At 40.3% G+C, this 19616-nt stretch overlaps 1 protein-coding gene across 9 annotated transcripts in view; it reads left to right on the top strand.

The window, feature by feature from the left end:
- The window catches only part of STAG1 (STAG1 cohesin complex component), a 380157-nt gene that overhangs the window by 318823 nt on the left and 41718 nt on the right, over positions 1-19616 (top strand). For all 9 annotated transcript variants that reach the window (XM_073360216.1, XM_073360223.1, XM_073360219.1 and 6 more), the window contains 2 exons: positions 1506-1645; positions 12956-13057. In XM_073360216.1, the coding sequence (XP_073216317.1) occupies positions 1506-1645; positions 12956-13057 (242 nt within the window). The remainder of the gene's footprint in view (positions 1-1505; positions 1646-12955; positions 13058-19616) is intronic.

Here is a 19616-nt window from a genome sequence, read left to right on the forward strand (position 1 = left end):
ATTCAGAACAATTCTCCAATTTGTCAAGGTTGTTTTGAATTCTAATCCTGGCCTCCAAAGTGCTTACAAACCCTCCCAGCATGGTGCCATCTGAAATTTTATAAGGATACTCTCCATTCCATTATCCAAGTCATTAATGAAAATATTGAATAGTACTGGACCCAGGACTGACTCCTGCGGGTCCTACTAGATACATCCTCCCAGTTTGACAGTGAATTATTGATAACTACTCTTTGAATATGGTCCTTCAGCCAGTCATGCACCCATCTTATAATAATTTAATCTAGACCACATTTCCCTAGTTTGCTTATGAGTATGTCATGTGGGACTGTGTCAGAAGCCTTACTAAAATCAAGATGTCTCACATCTAATCCTCTGTTAAGGTCACCGGTTTTTATACTTACCTGTGGGCTTTTTTCACCTGCCCCCTTTGAACCTAGGTTAAAGCCCTCCTCGCTAGGTTGGCAAGCTTAGGCAGCAGTACTGCCTCCACAAAGCAACTCTGACCCTTCAAGCCTTCTCTTCTTCAGGGCGCAACTGCAACACGAGCTGGAGGCAGAGGGAATTAGGGGAACATTGGTGGGGTGCTATTCATGCCCTTGGCCCAGAGCAACCAGGACCAGAGCGATATGCCCATCACTACTGTTTGAAAAAGTTCTGTTCCCAAGTAGCTGGTTCTGTAGAGGCAATATAGTTAGAGAACAGGTGTTACAAAAGGTAAATGCCCCCCTTTTATATACCAATTTTTTCAGAGTAGCAGCTGTGTTACTCTGTATTCGCAAAAAGAAAAGGACTACTTTGGCACCTTAGAGACTAACCAATTTATTTGAGCATAAGCTTTCGTGAGCTGCAGCTTATGCTCAAATAAATTTGTTAGTCTCTAAGGTGCCGCAAGTACTCCTTTTCTTTATACCAATTGTGTTTCTTTAATCTGGTTGAATTCACTCCACAGTGAAGTGATCACTGTTCTCAACATGTGTATCTAACGTACTTCTTTACCGAATTGGTGGAATCTCATTTATTATGTCGTGGTCTGTTATTTTCACGTTTGATTATTATATCTTGTTGTTTTCATTGACAGAGGGAGTGCTTATGTTGCATTTTATGTTAATGTTTCTAACAATCAAGTGACATTTCTCTTCTATTATTTGTTGCTATTTTGAAGTGCCAGGAATGTCAAATCAAAGCATGTACTAGAGATTTTGTTGCAAAAATCATTCTGCAATGTGATTGTTGTTTCTGATTGTTCATATGTGAAATACATAGGTTCAATGCAACCAGATTAAATAAGCATTTGTGAATTGTTCTCTTGCCAAGATTGTTAACAAAAAAACAGCTTGAATTTCGCTCTCTTTGGTTTTAGTTTCTCCTGAAAGTACATTAGATATCTTTTTGGCGAGTTTAATTTTACAAAAACTGTTGATTTTATTAAACAAAAATAATTGGGTATTGTGTTGCCTTAAAAAACAGCAGATGTTAATAAATATTTTCTTTACTGTATTTAGAGGGAGATGAAGAGGATGAAGCTAACAAAATAGAGGCTTTACATAAAAGAAGGAACCTTCTGGCAGCCTTTAGCAAACTTATTATCTATGATATAGTAGACATGCATGCAGCAGCAGATATCTTCAAACACTATATGAAGGTATGAGTCTATATTTTTATCTTCTCCTCCTCCTCCTAAATGAGCACAGAAACTATAGCTGGAAAAGTCTTAAAATATTAGTCCATTCTTTTCCTCTCTCTGCTATTTTCTTTCCTTTTGCATATTCTTGAGTGCTGTCTCCAGTCTGATTTCAATTGATTACTGAGATGCAAAAAGCTCTGTGATTAGGTTGCAGAAAATTTTTGAAATCAGAGCCAGGTGTTGAACTTCAGCTTGTATTTCTGCTTATTTTTACCTAAGACTTAAAGAGCCCTAAGTGCTTCCTAATAAAATATATATTGTAAGGGCTTTTATGATAGCTTGGCTATTATGGTAGAAGAGCAATTGAGGAGCAGGAGTAGAAACCTTAAAAAAAATTCCTTAAAACTAGAGACACAAAATATGCAAATAAAGCAGTGCCTATTTATGAAATAGGCCAGTTGGATCATTTCACTTTCTTCATAAAATCTCCAGATTTCGGGACCTGTAGGCATAATAAGTAAATAGGGACTTAGTAAAAGAATCCAGAATCCAGCTTAGAGTTCTTTTAAAGTTCAGACCTGGTCTACACTAGGAAACTAGGTCAGTATAACTTTGTCGCTCAGGGATATGAAGAGTCCACAACCCTGTGCGACACTATTAAACCAACCTAACCCCTGATGTAGATAGCATTAGGTTGACAGGAGAATTCTCCCGCCGACCTAGCTACCACCTCTCAGGGAGGTGGAGTACTACACTGATGGAAGAATGTCTCCTGTCGGGGTAGCTAGTGTCTTCACTGAAGCACTACAGCAGCGCCACTGCAGGGTTTTAAGTGTTGAAAAGGCCTCAGTTTGAAGTATAGATATAATTTTTAAGGTATATTTAGCTATCTATATAGGGTTTTATAAAGCCGCCTAGCATGATCCCTGGAATGCATATTGTCGTCTTCATTACTATTTAAATGGTCACAGAGTGATCAGCATAGTAGAAGACACAATGTGAAAGTAGTTCTTACCCCAGATTGTTTACAGTCTAATCGAAACAAAGAAGCAGGTCACATTGTGAAAGCCAGAGGAACAAATAACATGGAGGGTTTTTTGCTTGTCACTTTTGGTGGACACTGAAAGAACTGCAACTTTAGGAGGGAGGGTGGATACTCTGACTCTGCGGGATGAATAACTCTGGCTTTGTATGTGAAGATAAGCTGCTCCTTTTATTGCTGTTTAAGTTGTGTGTTTTTCAGTATTTGCCAAAGTACCTAAAGCAGTGGATATGTACTTTTTATATTTTTGCTCCCAACCTCATTAACAGTCCTAGTTTACAGTCACAGGTAGGAAGCATTTGTGGGTTTTCGGTGTGATACTGTCCTCTTATTTCTAGGTTTCATAGAGCCGCTCTGCTTAAAACACAGCAAACAAAAAATCCTTCAGAAACCTGTACCTCTTCCATAAAACCTTAAGCTTGGTCTAAACCACCTTTGCTCTCCTCCCCGCCCTGCCACCCTTGAGCTCTAGCTACCACAGCTTTAGAGATCCTGACTAAAATTTTCAAAAATAAGAAGCTAGAGTCCTAACTCAATATTTAGGTACCTGAAGGTCAGTGGGGCTTCTCATTTGGTATTTTTGAAAATTCCTCCCCAAGGCACTTTTATATGGACTTAGGATAAAATTTTCAAAAGTGTTTATGTGACTTTCCATAAATTCATAGATCCTAAGGCCAGAAGGAGCCATTGTGATCATCTAGTCAGACCTCCCGTAAAACACAGACAATAAAACTTCCCTAGTATAATTCCTAGAGCAAATCTTTTAGAAAAACATATTGATTTAAAAATTTGTCAGTGATGGTGAATTCACCATTACCCTTGATAAATTGTTCCAAAAGTTAATTACCTTCACTGTTAAAAATTTACTCTTTCTTTCCAGTCTGAATTTGTCTAGCTTCAACTTCCAGCCATTGGACTGTGTTATACCTTTCTCTTCTAGATTGAAGAGCCATTATTATTTATTCCCCACGTTGGTACATACAAACTGTAATCAGGTCACCCCTTATCCTTCTCTTTGTTAACCTAAACATAACAGAAATATTTATTGAACACTTCCACCTTTTCGGTATTATTATTGATAATTCTACCATTTCCATCTAGTAATACACCAACACTATTATCAGGATTCTTTTTGTTCCTAGTATACCTAAAAAACAGGTTTTAATGTCTGGCCATAAGTTTCTCCTTGTGTCCCTTTGCTTCCCTTATTGATTTTCTACAGTTTCTAGCTTCTGAGTTATACTCATTACTATCGATTTTCCCTTTCTTCTATTTGTTATGGTTTTGGGGGTTTTTTTACAGCTTCCTTTACTTCCCCTGTAGATCAGATTGATATTTTTAACTAATATGGCATTCCGACTTTGTGGGCTTCTAGTAAAGTGTTCTAAAACAATTCCCAATTGTGATTCACATTTTTTCTGATTAAATTCTTCCTCCCAACTGATTTGGCTCATAATTGTTTTCAGCTTTGTGAAACTGGCCCTGTTAAAGCACCAAGTGTGTGTGTGTATCTATAATATATTACCGATCTGGACTTTATTCTGTTTCCACATTAAAAATATTATCAGGTCATGATACTTAAGGTACCCAAACTACCGTTAATCTTCAGTTCTGTGATTAGTTCCTTTTTCTATATCAAGACTAAATCTAATATAGAATTCCCCCATGTTGGTTGCAACACTTTTTAAAATAGGAAATAGGCATCTATCACATGTAGAAATTCCAAGGAAGTTTTAATACTGGCAGCACGAGACCTTCAGAGTGTGTCAATCAGATTGAAGTCCCCCATAATAATGCAGCTTTTTTCTCTACAAATAATAGATAGGTGCATAAGGAGCCAGTTATCCTGTGATTTGGTGTTCTGTAGCAGACACTAACTGATACTCCATCTTGTGCTTTATCTGTTAGAACACTGGTAAGTATTCAAGATAATTTTCTTCTGAATGATCAGTGACTTGGAAACAGGAAATGCGATTTTTGACAGAGTGCTACTTCCCTTCCCCTTTTGTTCACTCAGCCCTTCCTAAATAAAACATAACCTGTGATTTTAACATTCCAATTTTGCAAGTCTTCCTACCAGATTTCTGTAATACTGACTAGGTTTAACTTATGCTAATAAATGAGCAATTCCAATTCCTCTTGTTTATTACCCTCCCCTTTTATTATTAGTTTACCACCCAGGTGACTACTTTAGCCATCCTGTTCCTGAGGATGTTATACCAATAAAATAAAAACCAGCAGGATCTTATTAAAGGGAAAAAGGCAAAATACCACATTTATTGTGAATACAGAAAGAATCATAGTAAGCAGTTAGTTATAGCTATAACATTCCATTCAATCTCATATTTATTCACACATTCATTCATGCACACACACACACAGGTTCTGCAAGGTTGTTATCATAGTTACCAGCCTTAGAGTTGCCCATGCCAAGCCACTGGCCAGGTGTCCTGGACATGAGGAGGGAGCAGGGCCTTGTCAGATGCTCATCTGTTGCTCTTGGAAGTTGGTTTACAGAATCAAAGTTTGGTTGGTTACAGAACCAAAGTTCTCACTTTCTAGAGTCCATTTTTATAGGAATTTCTTCCTAGGCCAGTCTATGGGAATTGCTTCATCATGCTGTTGCTGAATCAATCAGCAGATGGCACATTCCTGACGGCTCTGTGCTGCTAGATGTTATCTTGTTCTTTGGTTCTCCCATTCTTGAGGCTGTTGGGTGGATTCCAGTCTGCCCTCCGGGGGTCCTCTGGTTATTTCCACTTGACGCCTTCTTCAGCCGATGGACACTGGATTCTTAGGCTGGCACCTCCCTGATCATTCAGTTATTATCCACACCAAGCATCCATCCACATACATCTTCTATCTCTATTTTAATCACAATTGTTAATACAAGAAAAGGGCGGGGAATCTCTGGGTGCTGTTTCTGTTGTTACAGAGTATTGCTTTGAGTCTCTCTCTCTGTGAATTGCGTTGAGAACAGACTCTGTCTTAGAATGTACTAACACAATTAGCAGCTTGCAAGTTTCACACATAGAGGGAGAGAAACAGTACCAAAAAACCAAGAGACCTCTTAATTAGTAATACCCTGGAATTTAAACTATGGGGAGTCAAACTCATTTCTGATTTTAATACAGAACTTCTTTAATAAGATCCTGCTGGTTTTTATTTTATTAGTATAACAAGGAGACTGGTTCCCCTTCTACTGAGGTGGAGGCCATCCAAACTGTTGAGCCCTTTCTCCCCATAGAAAGTGGACCATTGCTCCACAAAACCAAAACCCTCCCCCCACTTACCTACGCAGTGGTTCTCTTCCAGAACCTTCTGCCTTCTATCTTTCTTCAGTCATGGGACAGGAGGGATCTCAAAGAAGATTATTTGAATATTCTTTTTCTTCAGCACACTTCCAAAGTCCCTGAAGTCATCAACTATCTGTGAGATACCCCGCGAGGCAGCGTTGTTAGTGCTGATAAGAACCATCACCAGTGGATCTTCACTTGTCAACTTCAGAAGTCTGTTCAATCTGAGTGACATCTCATGTTTTGGCTATGAGAAGACCGCACACTGTCCAGCTGTCTGCTTGTCCTTTGCAGAATATTCTTTCAATTGTTCAGTAATGAATCCACAGCAAAGATCGTCTGTCTTCCATGGACAGTTGGAGAACTCTGTGTGCAACCTTGCTTTTCTTACAGGTTGGGCAGACCTACCATCTACAAGTGTACCCAACTGGTATGCTTTGTACCAAATGGATCTTGAGAAGTATCTTCCACGGTTTTCATATTGACGACCTAGTATCCGTTGGAATCCTCTTGCTGTGTGGAATTCCTCCTGGTCTTCTTATCTCTGGTGGCCACAACATGCCTATCCTCATCTGTCTCCAGCCTTGAAGAATGCTGCCATGACCTCTTGCCTCTGGTTACAAACTGTGAGGGGTTGCGAACTGCAAGGGGTCCTCTCTGATTTCCTGTCTCTCTAACTCTTTAGTGACCGGTTCCCTTCTTCCTTGAACGTAGGGTACTCATGTCTCCCAAACCTGGCTGTCTAGGAACTCCTTAGCATCTCTGATTCTCAGTAGCGTCTCTACTTTCCTGTTCAATCCAAGAATCTTTTCCTCCAACACAGCCATCGGCTTGCACTTTTTGCACAGGAAGTCCCTTCTAGCTTCAGGCAGAAAAGAAAATATGGTGCATCCATTATAGATTACCACCACTGTTCCATTGCTGACCATCTTGAAATTGTGCATAGACCTGAACCTGGAAGGAAAGCCTCTCACATTCCCTGTCTATACTCCCTCTGAAACTCTTCTGTTAGCTGCCTCTGTTCATGGCATTTGAGTTTGCCTGACAAGTGACTTTTTATACCAAGAACATAAATCCCATTTCAGAAGCACCTAAGTCATTTTAGGAACCTGAACCTAAAGGTTTTAGGAACCTACTGAAAGACACTTAAGCCCTTTTGAGAATTTTATGCTTTAGAATCTAACTTGAGGCTCCTATTTTTGAAAAATTTGACCTATGTCTGTGTCAGGCTATCTAGAGTGTCTCGCAAATGTGAATATGAACCTCAGGGCACACTGTTACTAACCAGGGCACAAACCCCAAACTGCTTGTGGGTTCTGTACTTAGACTTCTTCAAGTATCAAGTGTGAACTCCTCAAGCACTATAACTAGGGCCCTACCAAAGTTATGGTCCATTTTGGCCAATTTCAGAGTCATTGGATTTTAAAAATCATAAATTTAATGATTTCAGATATTTAAATCTGAAATTTCAGTGTTGTAACTGTAGGAGTCCTGACCCAACTCCGAAGGCAGCAGCGCAGAAGTAAGGGTGGCATAGTATGGTATTGTTGCACTACTGTTGGTGGGGCGCTGCCTTCAGAGCTGGGCGCCTGGTCAGCTGCCGCCACTCTCTGACCACCCAGCTCTGAAGGCAGCACAGAAGTAAGGGTGGCAATACCATGACCTCCTACAATAACCATGCAACACTCCATCCCCACCCTCCCCAATCCTTTTTTAGCTCGGGACCCCCAGTTTGAGAAATGTGGTATTCCCTGTGAAATCTGTATAGTATAGGGTAAAAGTACACAAAAGACCAGATTTCATGGTCCGTGACGCATTTTTCATGGCAGGGATTTTTATTCCCTTCCCCCGGAGTTCAAGCTGTGATGGGACATGTCTACCTGCACATCTCCCTTCATGGGCATTGGGCTGGGGGGGAGCAATCAAAGAGGATTTTCTCTTAGTTCAAGTATAAAAGGATATAGTTAGAAATGGTTGAAAGCAAATAAAAGTGAAAAATGCTTTCTAATGGCTAAGACTAAATACAACAAGCTACACCCTCTGTTCAAGATAGTTTCCTTACCAATCTGCCTTCCAGCAAGATGGCTGTCGATCCCTCTGGTCAGGATCTTCGAAGTGCTTGATTCCTTTGTCTTTTTAGGTAAAAGATAACTTTGTGCCTCTCTTTTATAGTACAGTGAACATTTGAAATTGATTCTTCTGAAGGTCCCCCCCCCCGCCCCAAAGTAAAGTTTATTGAAGCTGTGAGGAAGATGACATGATGGTTCCTGGTGAAGGAAGTTTCATGCATGTTTCTTCCCCTGCTGCTGTTGGCTAAAATGGAAATTTATCTGTTTCCTGCAATCTCCTCCCCCTGACATGATGCAGAGTGGTTATCTCCTCCCTTTGTTGCCTTGATGGGTCTGTTTACCTTTTATGCAAATTGCATTCCCACTGTTTCTTAATGTACTTTGGAAATATCTTCAAGGTGGCAGATATTCCTTTATCTATAATGAGGCAACTTCACCACAGCTTGTCAAACACACTTTAAGAACATAATTCCCAATATGTTTGTAATTTTGAATTTCTCCTCCATGCATACACCCGGCAATAACATTAATGATCAGTATGTTGTCACTTTCTATTGATATCTTACATGACCCTTTTTTAGATACAGGTTATGACATTAGTGAGTGGGTACGCTGAACTGGTCAGTCCCGTGGAACCTCACTACCACTTACCAGTGAGCCCTCTGCCTCTTGCATTGGGGTGCTGTTAGGATCACACCTGTCTGACACTCTGGCCAAATGATAAAATTCGTTATGGAGATTTGCACAGTGGGCACATGGTGCTCTGCATATCATCTCAAAGCATTACAAATATGGTTTGTTTGCCTCCTTGGACAGAGTTTTTGGCAGGTGTGTCCTAAAGGAGATTGTTCATATAAATATTTCTTTAAGAGATGTCTACAATACAAGCTAGGGGAGTGAGTCCCCTGCTCATGTACACATACTCGCACTAGCTCTCATCAAGCTGGCATGAGTATAAATAACAGTGTAGCCACGGTAGTGCTGGTAGTGGCAGTGGAGGCATGTCTGAGCCACACCAAGTACAAACCCAGCTGGGTGTGCGGTCCCATGGGGGATACCTAGTGACTTCTAGATGGTTCAGTAATGTCTGCAGTTTCCAACTTCTGGATCTTCCATTCTCTCTTCCATTCTCCTACGCTGTGGACATGTGGCGGGGTGATTGTTTCATAGGCCTGGCATGACCTGTATTGATCTCATGCTTGTCTGAACCATGTAATAGAATATATAGAACATAGAATATCTGGACAAAATATTCTAATCTGACACTAGTTGCCAGAAAGTCACCTTCTGACTTTGTGTTAATTGGGCTCTTGCACAGTGACAAATCTCTAAAACACCTGTCACAATCCTAGGCTCTCTGCTCTTGAATGGAAACCCACCTTCCTTCCCGTATCAGACCCTAATTAGATCAAACCAACATGGAACATCTTACTTTCTGTTATCACAACTAGATAATCTCTTTGCAGGTCTAGTAGCTATAAGAAACAACCAGAGAAATGCCACATCCAGGATTACAGGGGTATTAGTCACTTGGAACCCAAACTGAACCAAGTCTTAATAAATAACTTGGAAAAGTTTTGTAAGAAGACTGACATTTCTACAGGAAAAAGCCTGACTTAATCATCATCCAATATAGCTCAAGAAAGAGGGTTCAGGACTCCATCCACATAATAAACTAAATTCTATGTTAATTATTACTCATTAAGAGTAAATAACCAAAAAAGATAGATCACAATGGAGTACAATTCCCTTGTTCTTACATCACACTACAAAACCAATCCAGAAGCAGATTATGGGGGATTTCACCTTCCATTCAGTTACAGGCACTCATTTGTCATTTACAGAAAGAAAAAGAAATTTAGGCAAAAGTTTCTTAATGCATTACTCAAGTAATATATTAAAAATTAAGTTATTTAACAGTTACACTGTAAGTCACATTTTATAGTATAAGAGTTAAAGCATAAAAATGTCTCTTTTCTCCTGCAAACGGGGTTTTTAGGTTACAATTTTAGAATCTGCAGGTGAAATTCTGACCACATTGATGTCAGTAGGAGTTTTGCTATTGACTGCAGTAGGGTATTTCACCTGCAGTGTCTTAAAATATTCTTAGGTGGAGGTTAAGCTGTGAAACCTTAGATGTTATTCCAGTGAGGCTTTTATAGTTGAGGAGTGTGGAATAATACTCAATTTAGTTGTAGTTCCCAGTACAAAATCAGACTGCAGACACTTATGTGTGGCTCAGTTTGGTGGTTCTCCCACATACTGGTCTCAAGTACTAGATGCATAGCTTTCTTCCTCTTGGATTCCATCCTTGGACTCTACATGAGCTGGTGGGCGTGCAAGGTACAGAGATGCCTTTCTCTGACCCGGGAGTGAGGGGGAGTTCTGCTTCTTGCTTGAAAGGTGAATTATCAGTCCTCAGCTCATGCTGACAAGATCTAGGAAGAACTTTTAACTTCCAGCCTGGTTTTCACCCTGTGTTCTTTTATAGTTGCATACTGGCTAGTCTTACTTTCATTTTACCTGTTACGTTCACACCAACATATGCTCCAATAAATTGGTTAGTCTCTAAGGTGCCACAAGTACTCCTTTTCTTTTTGCAATTTCCCAACTATAACTTTCAACAAGGCTCCACCAACTGCGGGAATCACCCGCCCCATTCATGCTTCAGTTGTTTACAGACTAGATCCCTAGTTCTCAGACTACTTCCTCCTTTTGCCTGGGACTAAATTGGACAGTAGGCACAGAGATGACCCGATATTATTTAACACTTTACATGAAATATTTCCAGTGCCAACATAGATGGTCACTGTGTAGTGTAGGTAAACAAGGTAGCCAATAATGGCCCTGTGATGGGGTATATAAACCTTACACTGGGATAGAAGAGAAGTTAAGGTACTGTTTTGGGGCTTAAGTGGCCACGCCCTACCGCACCTGCAAAGCCTGCTCCAACTGGAGGAGGAGTTTAAAAGAGAGCCAGAAAGCAAAGAAAGGGGGAGGATAGCAGGGAAGGATAGCCTTATCCTAAGAGCTCACTGAGTGAGGGTACAACAGGAGTCCTTTTTGCAGGAAAAGGGTGTCCATAAGTGGCAGTAGCTAACTTAAGCACCAGAAGAGGGAGTAGCTTGTCCTTAAGGATTAAGAAATCCTTCTCTCTATCCTGTGTTGGATTGTTTGGGAGACTCACAAAGTTGGTATCAATCCCCTTGAGATAAGGTGAATAGACAGCGTAAGCAGTAGGTGTGTGAGGCCTTCAGGGGCCCAGAGTTGGTCCAGAAACTCCTTTTTGGGGGATGTAAGATTTTGTTACCCCGGAAAGGCATGGACATGAAGGCCAGAGGACTGAGTTACTGAATGCATCTGATGAAGTGAGCTGTAGCTCACGAAAGCTTATGCTCAAATAAATTTCTTAGTCTCTAAGGTGCCACAAGTACTCCTTTTCTCATCTACCAGAAGGGAGACCAATACTGTGTCAGAGCACCCACCACAGGGGAAGCTAAAGACGGGGGACAGTTGTGACCCAGAGACCCAACCACTGGTAAAGCCAGCCCTGTCACAAGCTCTCATTTGTATTGTATGGTCCAGACCCATACTTCAGTCCTCCTTTGCACTGGTGTTCAATGGATGCTGGTGACTTGCTTGGCCTGTCTTCACAAATATTTGGTGATATCCTGCCTGCAGTATGTGCCCTCAGAGGTATTAGTCAGAGTCACCATCTGATAATGTAGTACTTGAGGCACCTTAGAGACTAACCAATTTATTTGAGCATAAGCTTTCGTGAGCTACAGCTCACTTCATCGGATGCATACTGTGGAAACTGCAGAAGACTCTGAAACCCATCGGATAATGTGTCCTACTTAACCTGGAAGTTCCTCCTACAGCCTTGGTTCCTCTTCTGCTGTTGTCTCAAATGTAAATTTCTTGTCACCACCTTCAAAGCTCTAGATAACATTGTCCCTTCTTGCATATCCTCCTCTGTCAAGCATTACATTGATCCCTGTCGATTCCTCTCGCACCAGGCTGGGAATGCTGTGATCCTGTTGGTCAGCATCTCACGATCACCTCTGTTTCTTCTGTTAGCCTGACCCCTGTGTCTGGTATGACCTTCCAGAGTTCGTTTGTGTGGCCCCTAGCCTGCCCATATTTAAATCCCTCTTAAAGATCCAGTTCTGCTCTGCTACTTTTAGTGAATCAAGGTGACTTGTATATTAATTGTATATTATTTGTCTATTTTTGTTCATGTTCCTGTTATCCTATTCTACTTGCTGCTTCATAGATTGTGAGCTCCTTAGAGTGAGAACCATCTTTCTGAGTGTTTGGAAAGCACTTTGCATGCACAATGTAAATACATGATAAATAATAACAGTAATAAAGGGAGAAAAATAGCCCAACCATCCCATCTACAGGGGTTTGTTGAAGTTTGTTTATAGTAGAGGTATCATGCCATCCGTTCACTCCTTATTTAAAATATAAAATAATTTCTATTATTTCTGTTGATACTTCATTCTTTGGATACATGTGTAATCAATTTTGAGCTGCCTAATATAGTCCTATTTTAGTTTCTAAGAGTGAGATCTTTTGAAACCTAATTTTTAGGCAATCACCTTCAAACTATCTTCCCAGCACAGTAGGCAATAATTTTGATTTGTATTTTTCATTCCATTTTTTAAAAAGGAACTGACAATTAAAGCAATTGCTGACCTCATCACTGGGTAGGTGGGTCCCAGCCACTGATGAGTCTGAATTTACGTATCAGGTCATTGCATATCTGTCACATGGATTCAGGAGCAGGGCTTTATTGAAACTACTGCCTTCTCAAAACAGGAATGACAAGTAAACTGTTTTTATTATGAAAATCATGAAAGTTATGCTGAATAATAAATTCTGCCTTTAAAAATTTATTTTTCCCCTTTTCTCACAGTACTACAATGACTATGGCGATATCATTAAGGAAACATTGAGTAAAACAAGGCAAATTGATAAAATCCAATGTGCGAAGACACTGATTCTCAGTTTGCAGCAGGTAAGAATATTAGTTTTTATGCTCGTATAATCCCTCATTCCAAAAAATCCCTGTGCTTGGCTTTGTCTAATGCCCTATACTCCCAATCAAAAGCCAGTCTAATGCCAAAAGGATCTCTCATTCCTTTCTCTGTCAAAGATTTAGTCAGCAGGACAGAGCTTCAGATGGGAAGAAAAGGAGAGAAGAGGGACCTTGAAGGCTAGTCTGGGTAGTGGTGGTTCCTACTGTGTCCACCCATCAATGCCCAGGGGGTCTAAGTGGATAGTGATGGTGTTTTCTCCTTTCACATAAGAAGCTGGAAGTGCTGCATCATGTTTTCTCTAAATATGGACTTAAGGAACTCAGGCAACATTTTGAAAAACAGGAACCTAAAGTTGGGCTCCTAAGTCTCTAACTATTACAAAGCATATTTTCCAGTCCTCAGATTATTCGTGTGGCTCTTTTTTAATCCTCACCAGTTGTCCTACATTTGAAGTGTGAGCACCAGAACTGGACACAGTCTCACCACTGCCATACAGAGCAATAATATCACCTCCCCACTCATACTCGTTATTCCCCTGCTTATACATCCAAGGATCACACTACCCCTTGTGGCCACTCATCACACTGGAAACTCATGTTCAGTTGGTTATCTACTATGACTGCTAAGTCCTTTTCAGAAGAACTACTTCCGAGGATACAGTATTCAACCCTGTAAATTTGTCAGGCATTTTTTATTCTTGAATTTGGCTATATTAAAATGTGGTATTTGAATGCATCCAGTATACCAAACAGTCTATATAAATGACCTGTCCTCATCATTATTTACCAATTATCAATCTTTGTGTTGTCTTCAATTTTATCAATAGCAATTTTATATTTTCTTCTAGATCACTGGTAAAAATTTGAATAACATTGCCTTGAGAACCAGTCTGTGCAGGAGCCCACTAGAAGCACTCCCCTTGTTGATGATCCCCTGAACACTTTCCTTCAATGTATTAACAGGGAATATCAAGTAGTGGGGAGGTTAAATTCACCACTGTGCAGAAAGTCTGTGTTGGGAAGAGGTTCTTTCTCCACCTATTTCATGGGCAAAAGGGCTGGGGCTGGCCATCAGCACAGCAGTGAATTTCACTCTCTGAGATTATCATCAGTGTCACTGATCCAAGATTGGTAATAGCTGAACTACATAAGAATGGATGTACTGAGTCAGACTAATGGTCCATATAGCCCTGTATCCAGTCTTTCGACAGTGGCCAGTACCAGATGCTTCAGAAGGAATGAACAGAACAGGGCAATTAGTGAGTGATCCATCCCCTGTCATCCAGTCCCAGCTTCTGACAGTCAGAGGTTTAGGAAGACCCAGAAAATGGGGTTGCATCCCTGACCATCTTGGATAATAGCCATTGATGAACCTATCTTCCATGAACATATCTAATTCTTTTCTGAACCCAGTTATACTTTGGCTTCATAACATCTCCTGGCAATGATTTCCAGAGGTTGACTGTGTGTTATATGAAGATATACTTCCTTATGTTTGTTTTAAACCTGCTGCCTATTAATTTCATTGGGTGACCCCTGTTTTTTGTCTTATGCGAGGGAGTAAATAACTCCTGTCTCTTCACTTTTTCCACACCATTTATGCATTTATAGACCTCTATCATATCCCCCCTTAGTCATCCCTTTTCTAAGCTGAACAGCTCCAATCTTTAGTCTCTCCTAATATGGAAGTTGTTCCATACCTCTGATCATTTTTGTTGTCCTTCTCTTTACCTTTTCCAAGTCTAATAAATCATTTTCTAAGATGGGGTGACCAGAACTGTCTGCAGTATTCAACATGTGGGCATACCGTGGATTTATATAGTAGCATTAAATTTAATATCTTTTTCCTAATGATTCCTGACATTGTTAGCTTTTTTGACTGCTGCTGTACATTAAATAGTTATTTACAGAGAGCTATCCATATCTGTCTTGAGTGGTAATAGCTAATTTGGAATCAGAATAAATAGAAATCATCAACTGTCTCCAGAATAACCTCTGTTCTTCTCATCATATCTCTTACCAGGACCTTGCATGCAACATACTTTTGCTTTTATCTAGATTACAAATGGCCTTGGCCCATATTATTCACTAGCAAGTCACCAAAAAATATTATTCATCTCTATTTCAATATCTCCCTTTTATCAACTGTTCTGCCTCTTCTCAGTTTTATCTTCATCTAAATTGACTGGGGGAGGGAGGGTGTGAGAGAATTACAGGGTTTGCCTGTTGTCTATCTCTGTTAACAGATGTTGGAACCCTCCAGGGAGATACCAGTTCATTTCTGATGACTCCTAGCAGATGTGGCCATTAACTCCACCTGAATATAAAGGAGGTGGAAGTAGCTCTTTGGAGCAGAGGGGTCTAGTGTTTGGGACAGAGAGGTCCTATAGAAGACACCTAAAGATTAGTCAGGCCTGGAGAGATGGCTTGGACTAGAGTTTATATTGAGTTGTTATTATTTATCTTGTCAATAAAGCAAAAACCCAGGAAAGGGATGAGTAACTCCTGATAAAGTGTATTCCGACTTTGCAGCAGGGTGGGAATGCCACTTGCTTGCAGGGGGAATATCTTTTGGGGATGCCAATGATCAGTGGTTCTGTTCATGTTTTTTCCTTCCCTTAATAGCTGTCGTATGTCCTCCTCCACATCCCTGTCATCCACAGTCTAAACACATCTCTCCTGACAGTGCATCACTTCATAATCTATTTCCCACATATTTCTGTGACTTCAGCGCTTGTTAGCTCCCTCTTGATTCTTCTCCACAATGCCAATCAGCCGTCACATTTTCCACATAAGGCATTGTGGCCTAGTGAAGAGGCCATTGGGCTGATACTCAGGATATTTATAAATTCTTAGGCCAAAAGGGACCACCATGATTTCCTGTATAACACAGACCTTCCCTGAAATAAATTTCTGTTTGACCTAGTGCATATCTTTTAGAAAAACACCCAACCTTAATTTAAAATTCAGTGTTGATAATGAATCCAACACAACCCTCGGTAAATTGTTTCAGTGAGTAATGACTCTGACTCTTAAACCTGTATTCTATTCCCAGCTCTGCTGCTGGTCTGCTGGATGACCTTTGGCAAGTTACTTTCCCTCTGTCTGCCTCTGTCACATGCTTGAAATTAATAACAATTTGAGATTGCAAATAATAGGCTCAAATGGAACTTTTTAATCAAAGTGTAACAGTCTGAGATTAGTACAGCACTATGCAGAATACAGGAAGAATAGGTACATCATCACCATTGGAGTAAGCTAAAGAGCCTCTGTGTCTCTCTCCTCTGTAGCTGGTGGGATTTGCACTCCCCAACTTTACCTTTCAAGCCCTCTGTTTTTTATAGAGTGTGAGACAAAGAAACTCCATTTTGGAGGGTAAATTGCTTTCCCACACTTAATTTCACTGTTTCTGTTTCTGACATTTTCATTTTACCTATTTATTTATGGATTTTTTATGTTATCTTTAGGTTACATTAAGACAAAGGGAATTCTGTTCCACTCATTATTACTGACAGCTGTGACAACTGGCTGTTGTCACTGAGTTAAAAACATCTTTCAGTGGATCCTTATTTCATCCCTTACAGAAAATATCTGCAATAATAAGTGCCTGTTATCAATCATAGAACATAATTAGGTTATAGGCACCCCTTATGAATCACCCACTCTTGTTTACACCATATTTCTGTAGACACTTTTTGACAGTTTGAGGGGTCTTTTCCTTAGACATCTATATTCCCACAGATTTGGAGGCACCAGAAATAATGAGGTACAGTCCAATACTTGAAAACAACGAGGAGTCCGGTGATACCTTAAAGACTAACAGATTTATTTGGGCATAAGCTTTCGTGGGTAAAAAACCCACTTCTTCAGATGCAATACTTGATCATGTGAAGTTCCTGAATATAAGTCACTTACAGATTAAGAACCAACGCTCTGGGCCTTAGAATTCAGACACCCTTTTTGCTAATATTGTAAAAGATTGTAGGAAAATACTGAATGTGCAAATTAATTTAATATGTGAGAAGAATTGGAAAAAGGATTAATATTTACTAACAGTTTCTGCATCTCTAAAATAGAGATAATCAAACTGACCTCCTTTGTGAAGTGCTTTGAGATCTATGGATGAAAAGCACTAGATGTAAGAGCTAGGTATTGTTGTTTTTCATAAAGAAATAGGTCATGGCACAACTTCTGTCAAGTACTGCTTGGGAGCACCAGAGCTCCTGCTTGCCAAGTCACCATGGGAATTTGAATAGTACTCAACTGTGAGCTCCCTTGGCCCTTCTTCTACTTATACATAGCTTCCAGACACTGGGTCTTGTTATGCATTTCTCTACTAGATTAAAGAGCCCTTTAATACTCAGTATTGTCTCCCTGTGAAGGTACTTATACCCTGTAATCAGATCACTTAGTCCTCTGTTTGATAAACTAAACAGATTGAGTTCTTTAAATATTTTAATGTAAAGCATTTTCTTCAGCCCTCGAATCAGTTTTGTGGCTCTTCTCTGCACCTTCTCCAATTTCTCACAACATTTTGGCACCTGAGGCAGGCACCTCAAATTACTCCCCCATGCCCCCCTCGCTTGGACCCAAACTTTGAAAGGTCTCAATTCTGCCTTCTTCCTGTTCTTCTCCTCTCATGGTACTGCTCTGCTACCTACCCCAATAAAGGAGAACTAACCACTTAAAATGCCTTGTTCAAAAATTTTAAGTAACACTTAACTTTCAAATGCCTGAACAGCAAATGAAACTTTTCTTGTCTGCATTGTAAACACTGACATTTTTATCTGTTTGAATGATCAAAGTGGTGCTTTTCGTGCCTTCTTGGTTGCAAAGATTTGAACTGCTTCCTGAAGGTCCACAGTCTGGGCCAGCTCATACTCTGTTGAGATGGTTGCAAGGCCAACCAGCCTCTCCTGTGTCATTGTGGAGTGTAGAGGTGTCTTTATTAATTTCAGCTTGGAGAAGCTGCGTTCTCCACTGCTAACTGTTACAGGAAGTGTTAGAAGTATGAGCAGAGCAACAAAAGCATTTGGAAAGAGGGTGGTCATCTTATTTGTGCACAGATATTCCAGAACAGCCTTGGGAGTTGATCCCACTGAAATGTATCTTGAAAGGGCTTTTAGTTCATAATCTAAATCACTCGCATCAATATCGCGCATGTCATCATGTGTCAACACTGTCTCCAGTGCCCTGCATTGCTGGTGTAGGTCTTCTTCAGGTATAGTGAGGAGTTTTGGAATATCCTACAACATCCCAAATATACTGCTGTGTTCCTTGAGCTGCATGAAACGTTCAACTGACTGTATTGCACAATCTAGCACCTAGTTAAAGAATTCAACTTTGAATTGTTGTTTGGGGTCTCTTATGGGATTATCCCATGCCTCATAATCAAAATGTCTTCTTCGGTGACTCTTGTATTCTTGAATGGGTGGGAAAATAGCTTCAGTGTGAAGTTCCTCTGCCAACTTCTGTGCACTCTTTAGAACGTTTTGAAATCTCTCATCTGACCGGTAAGACTGTAGGTATGACTTTGCTTTGTCCAGTTGTTCCATTGCTCCAGATATATCAAGGTCAACACCTTGGAGTCTCATGCTTACAACATTTATTTCAAACAGTATGTCATGCCACAACACTAAGCCACACAGAAATTTGAAGTTATGTGTGTTTCTGGTGATTCCATTTCCCTCTGCCAGTGTTCTCCCGAACCATTCCTGTCATAGCATTATCCTTCATAATGGCAACTATGGCATCATCTATCTTCCCAATTTGGTGTTTGATAGGCTTTATCGCCTCCACTCGACTTTCCCATCGTGTGGCACTCAGGGGTTTCAGTGTCCGAGAGGATGTTCCCAGATGTTGCTTCAAAATTTCCCATTGATGAGTTGATGCAGAGAAAAATACATAGATGCTTTGAATTACATAAAAAAAATTCAGCAGCCTCACTAGAAGCTGATGCTGCATCACTGACCACCAAGTTCAATGAATGAGAACTGCATGGGACAAAAAAAGCTCGAGGGTTTAACTCTCGGATCCGTGTCTGCACTCCTCTGTTCTTTTCTCTCCTGTTGGCACCATTATCGTAGCCCTGACCTCTCACGTCAGCTATCGCAATTCCCATATCTTCCAGCTTTTTAAGAAGCACATTTGTCATATCAGCTCCTGTAGTATCGTCAATGTCAATAAATTCTAGAAAATGCTCTCTGACAGTCACCATTGCAGGGACATTTCCATTAGGTTCTGTTGTTGTTACAAAACGCTCCATTAAAGTCATTTGTTCCGTATGGCTGATGTCAGGTGTGCAATCCAGAATAAGAGTAATATCTTGCTGACTTCAGATCTGCCACAATCTTCTGTTTGACTTTTGTTGCCAGTAACTGTATGATCTTATTTTGAATTGTTTTTCCAAGGTAGTGGTGTGTGTATATTTCTTGGGTGGTGACTCTTCTTAGATGCTCCTGGAGTACAGCATCAAACTCAGCCATCAGCTCCACAATTTTAAAGAAGTTTCCATTGTTTGGCACATAGAGCTGATCTG

Source organism: Lepidochelys kempii, chromosome 9, assembly GCF_965140265.1.
Source record: "Lepidochelys kempii isolate rLepKem1 chromosome 9, rLepKem1.hap2, whole genome shotgun sequence".
Lineage (NCBI taxonomy): Eukaryota > Metazoa > Chordata > Testudines > Cheloniidae > Lepidochelys > Lepidochelys kempii.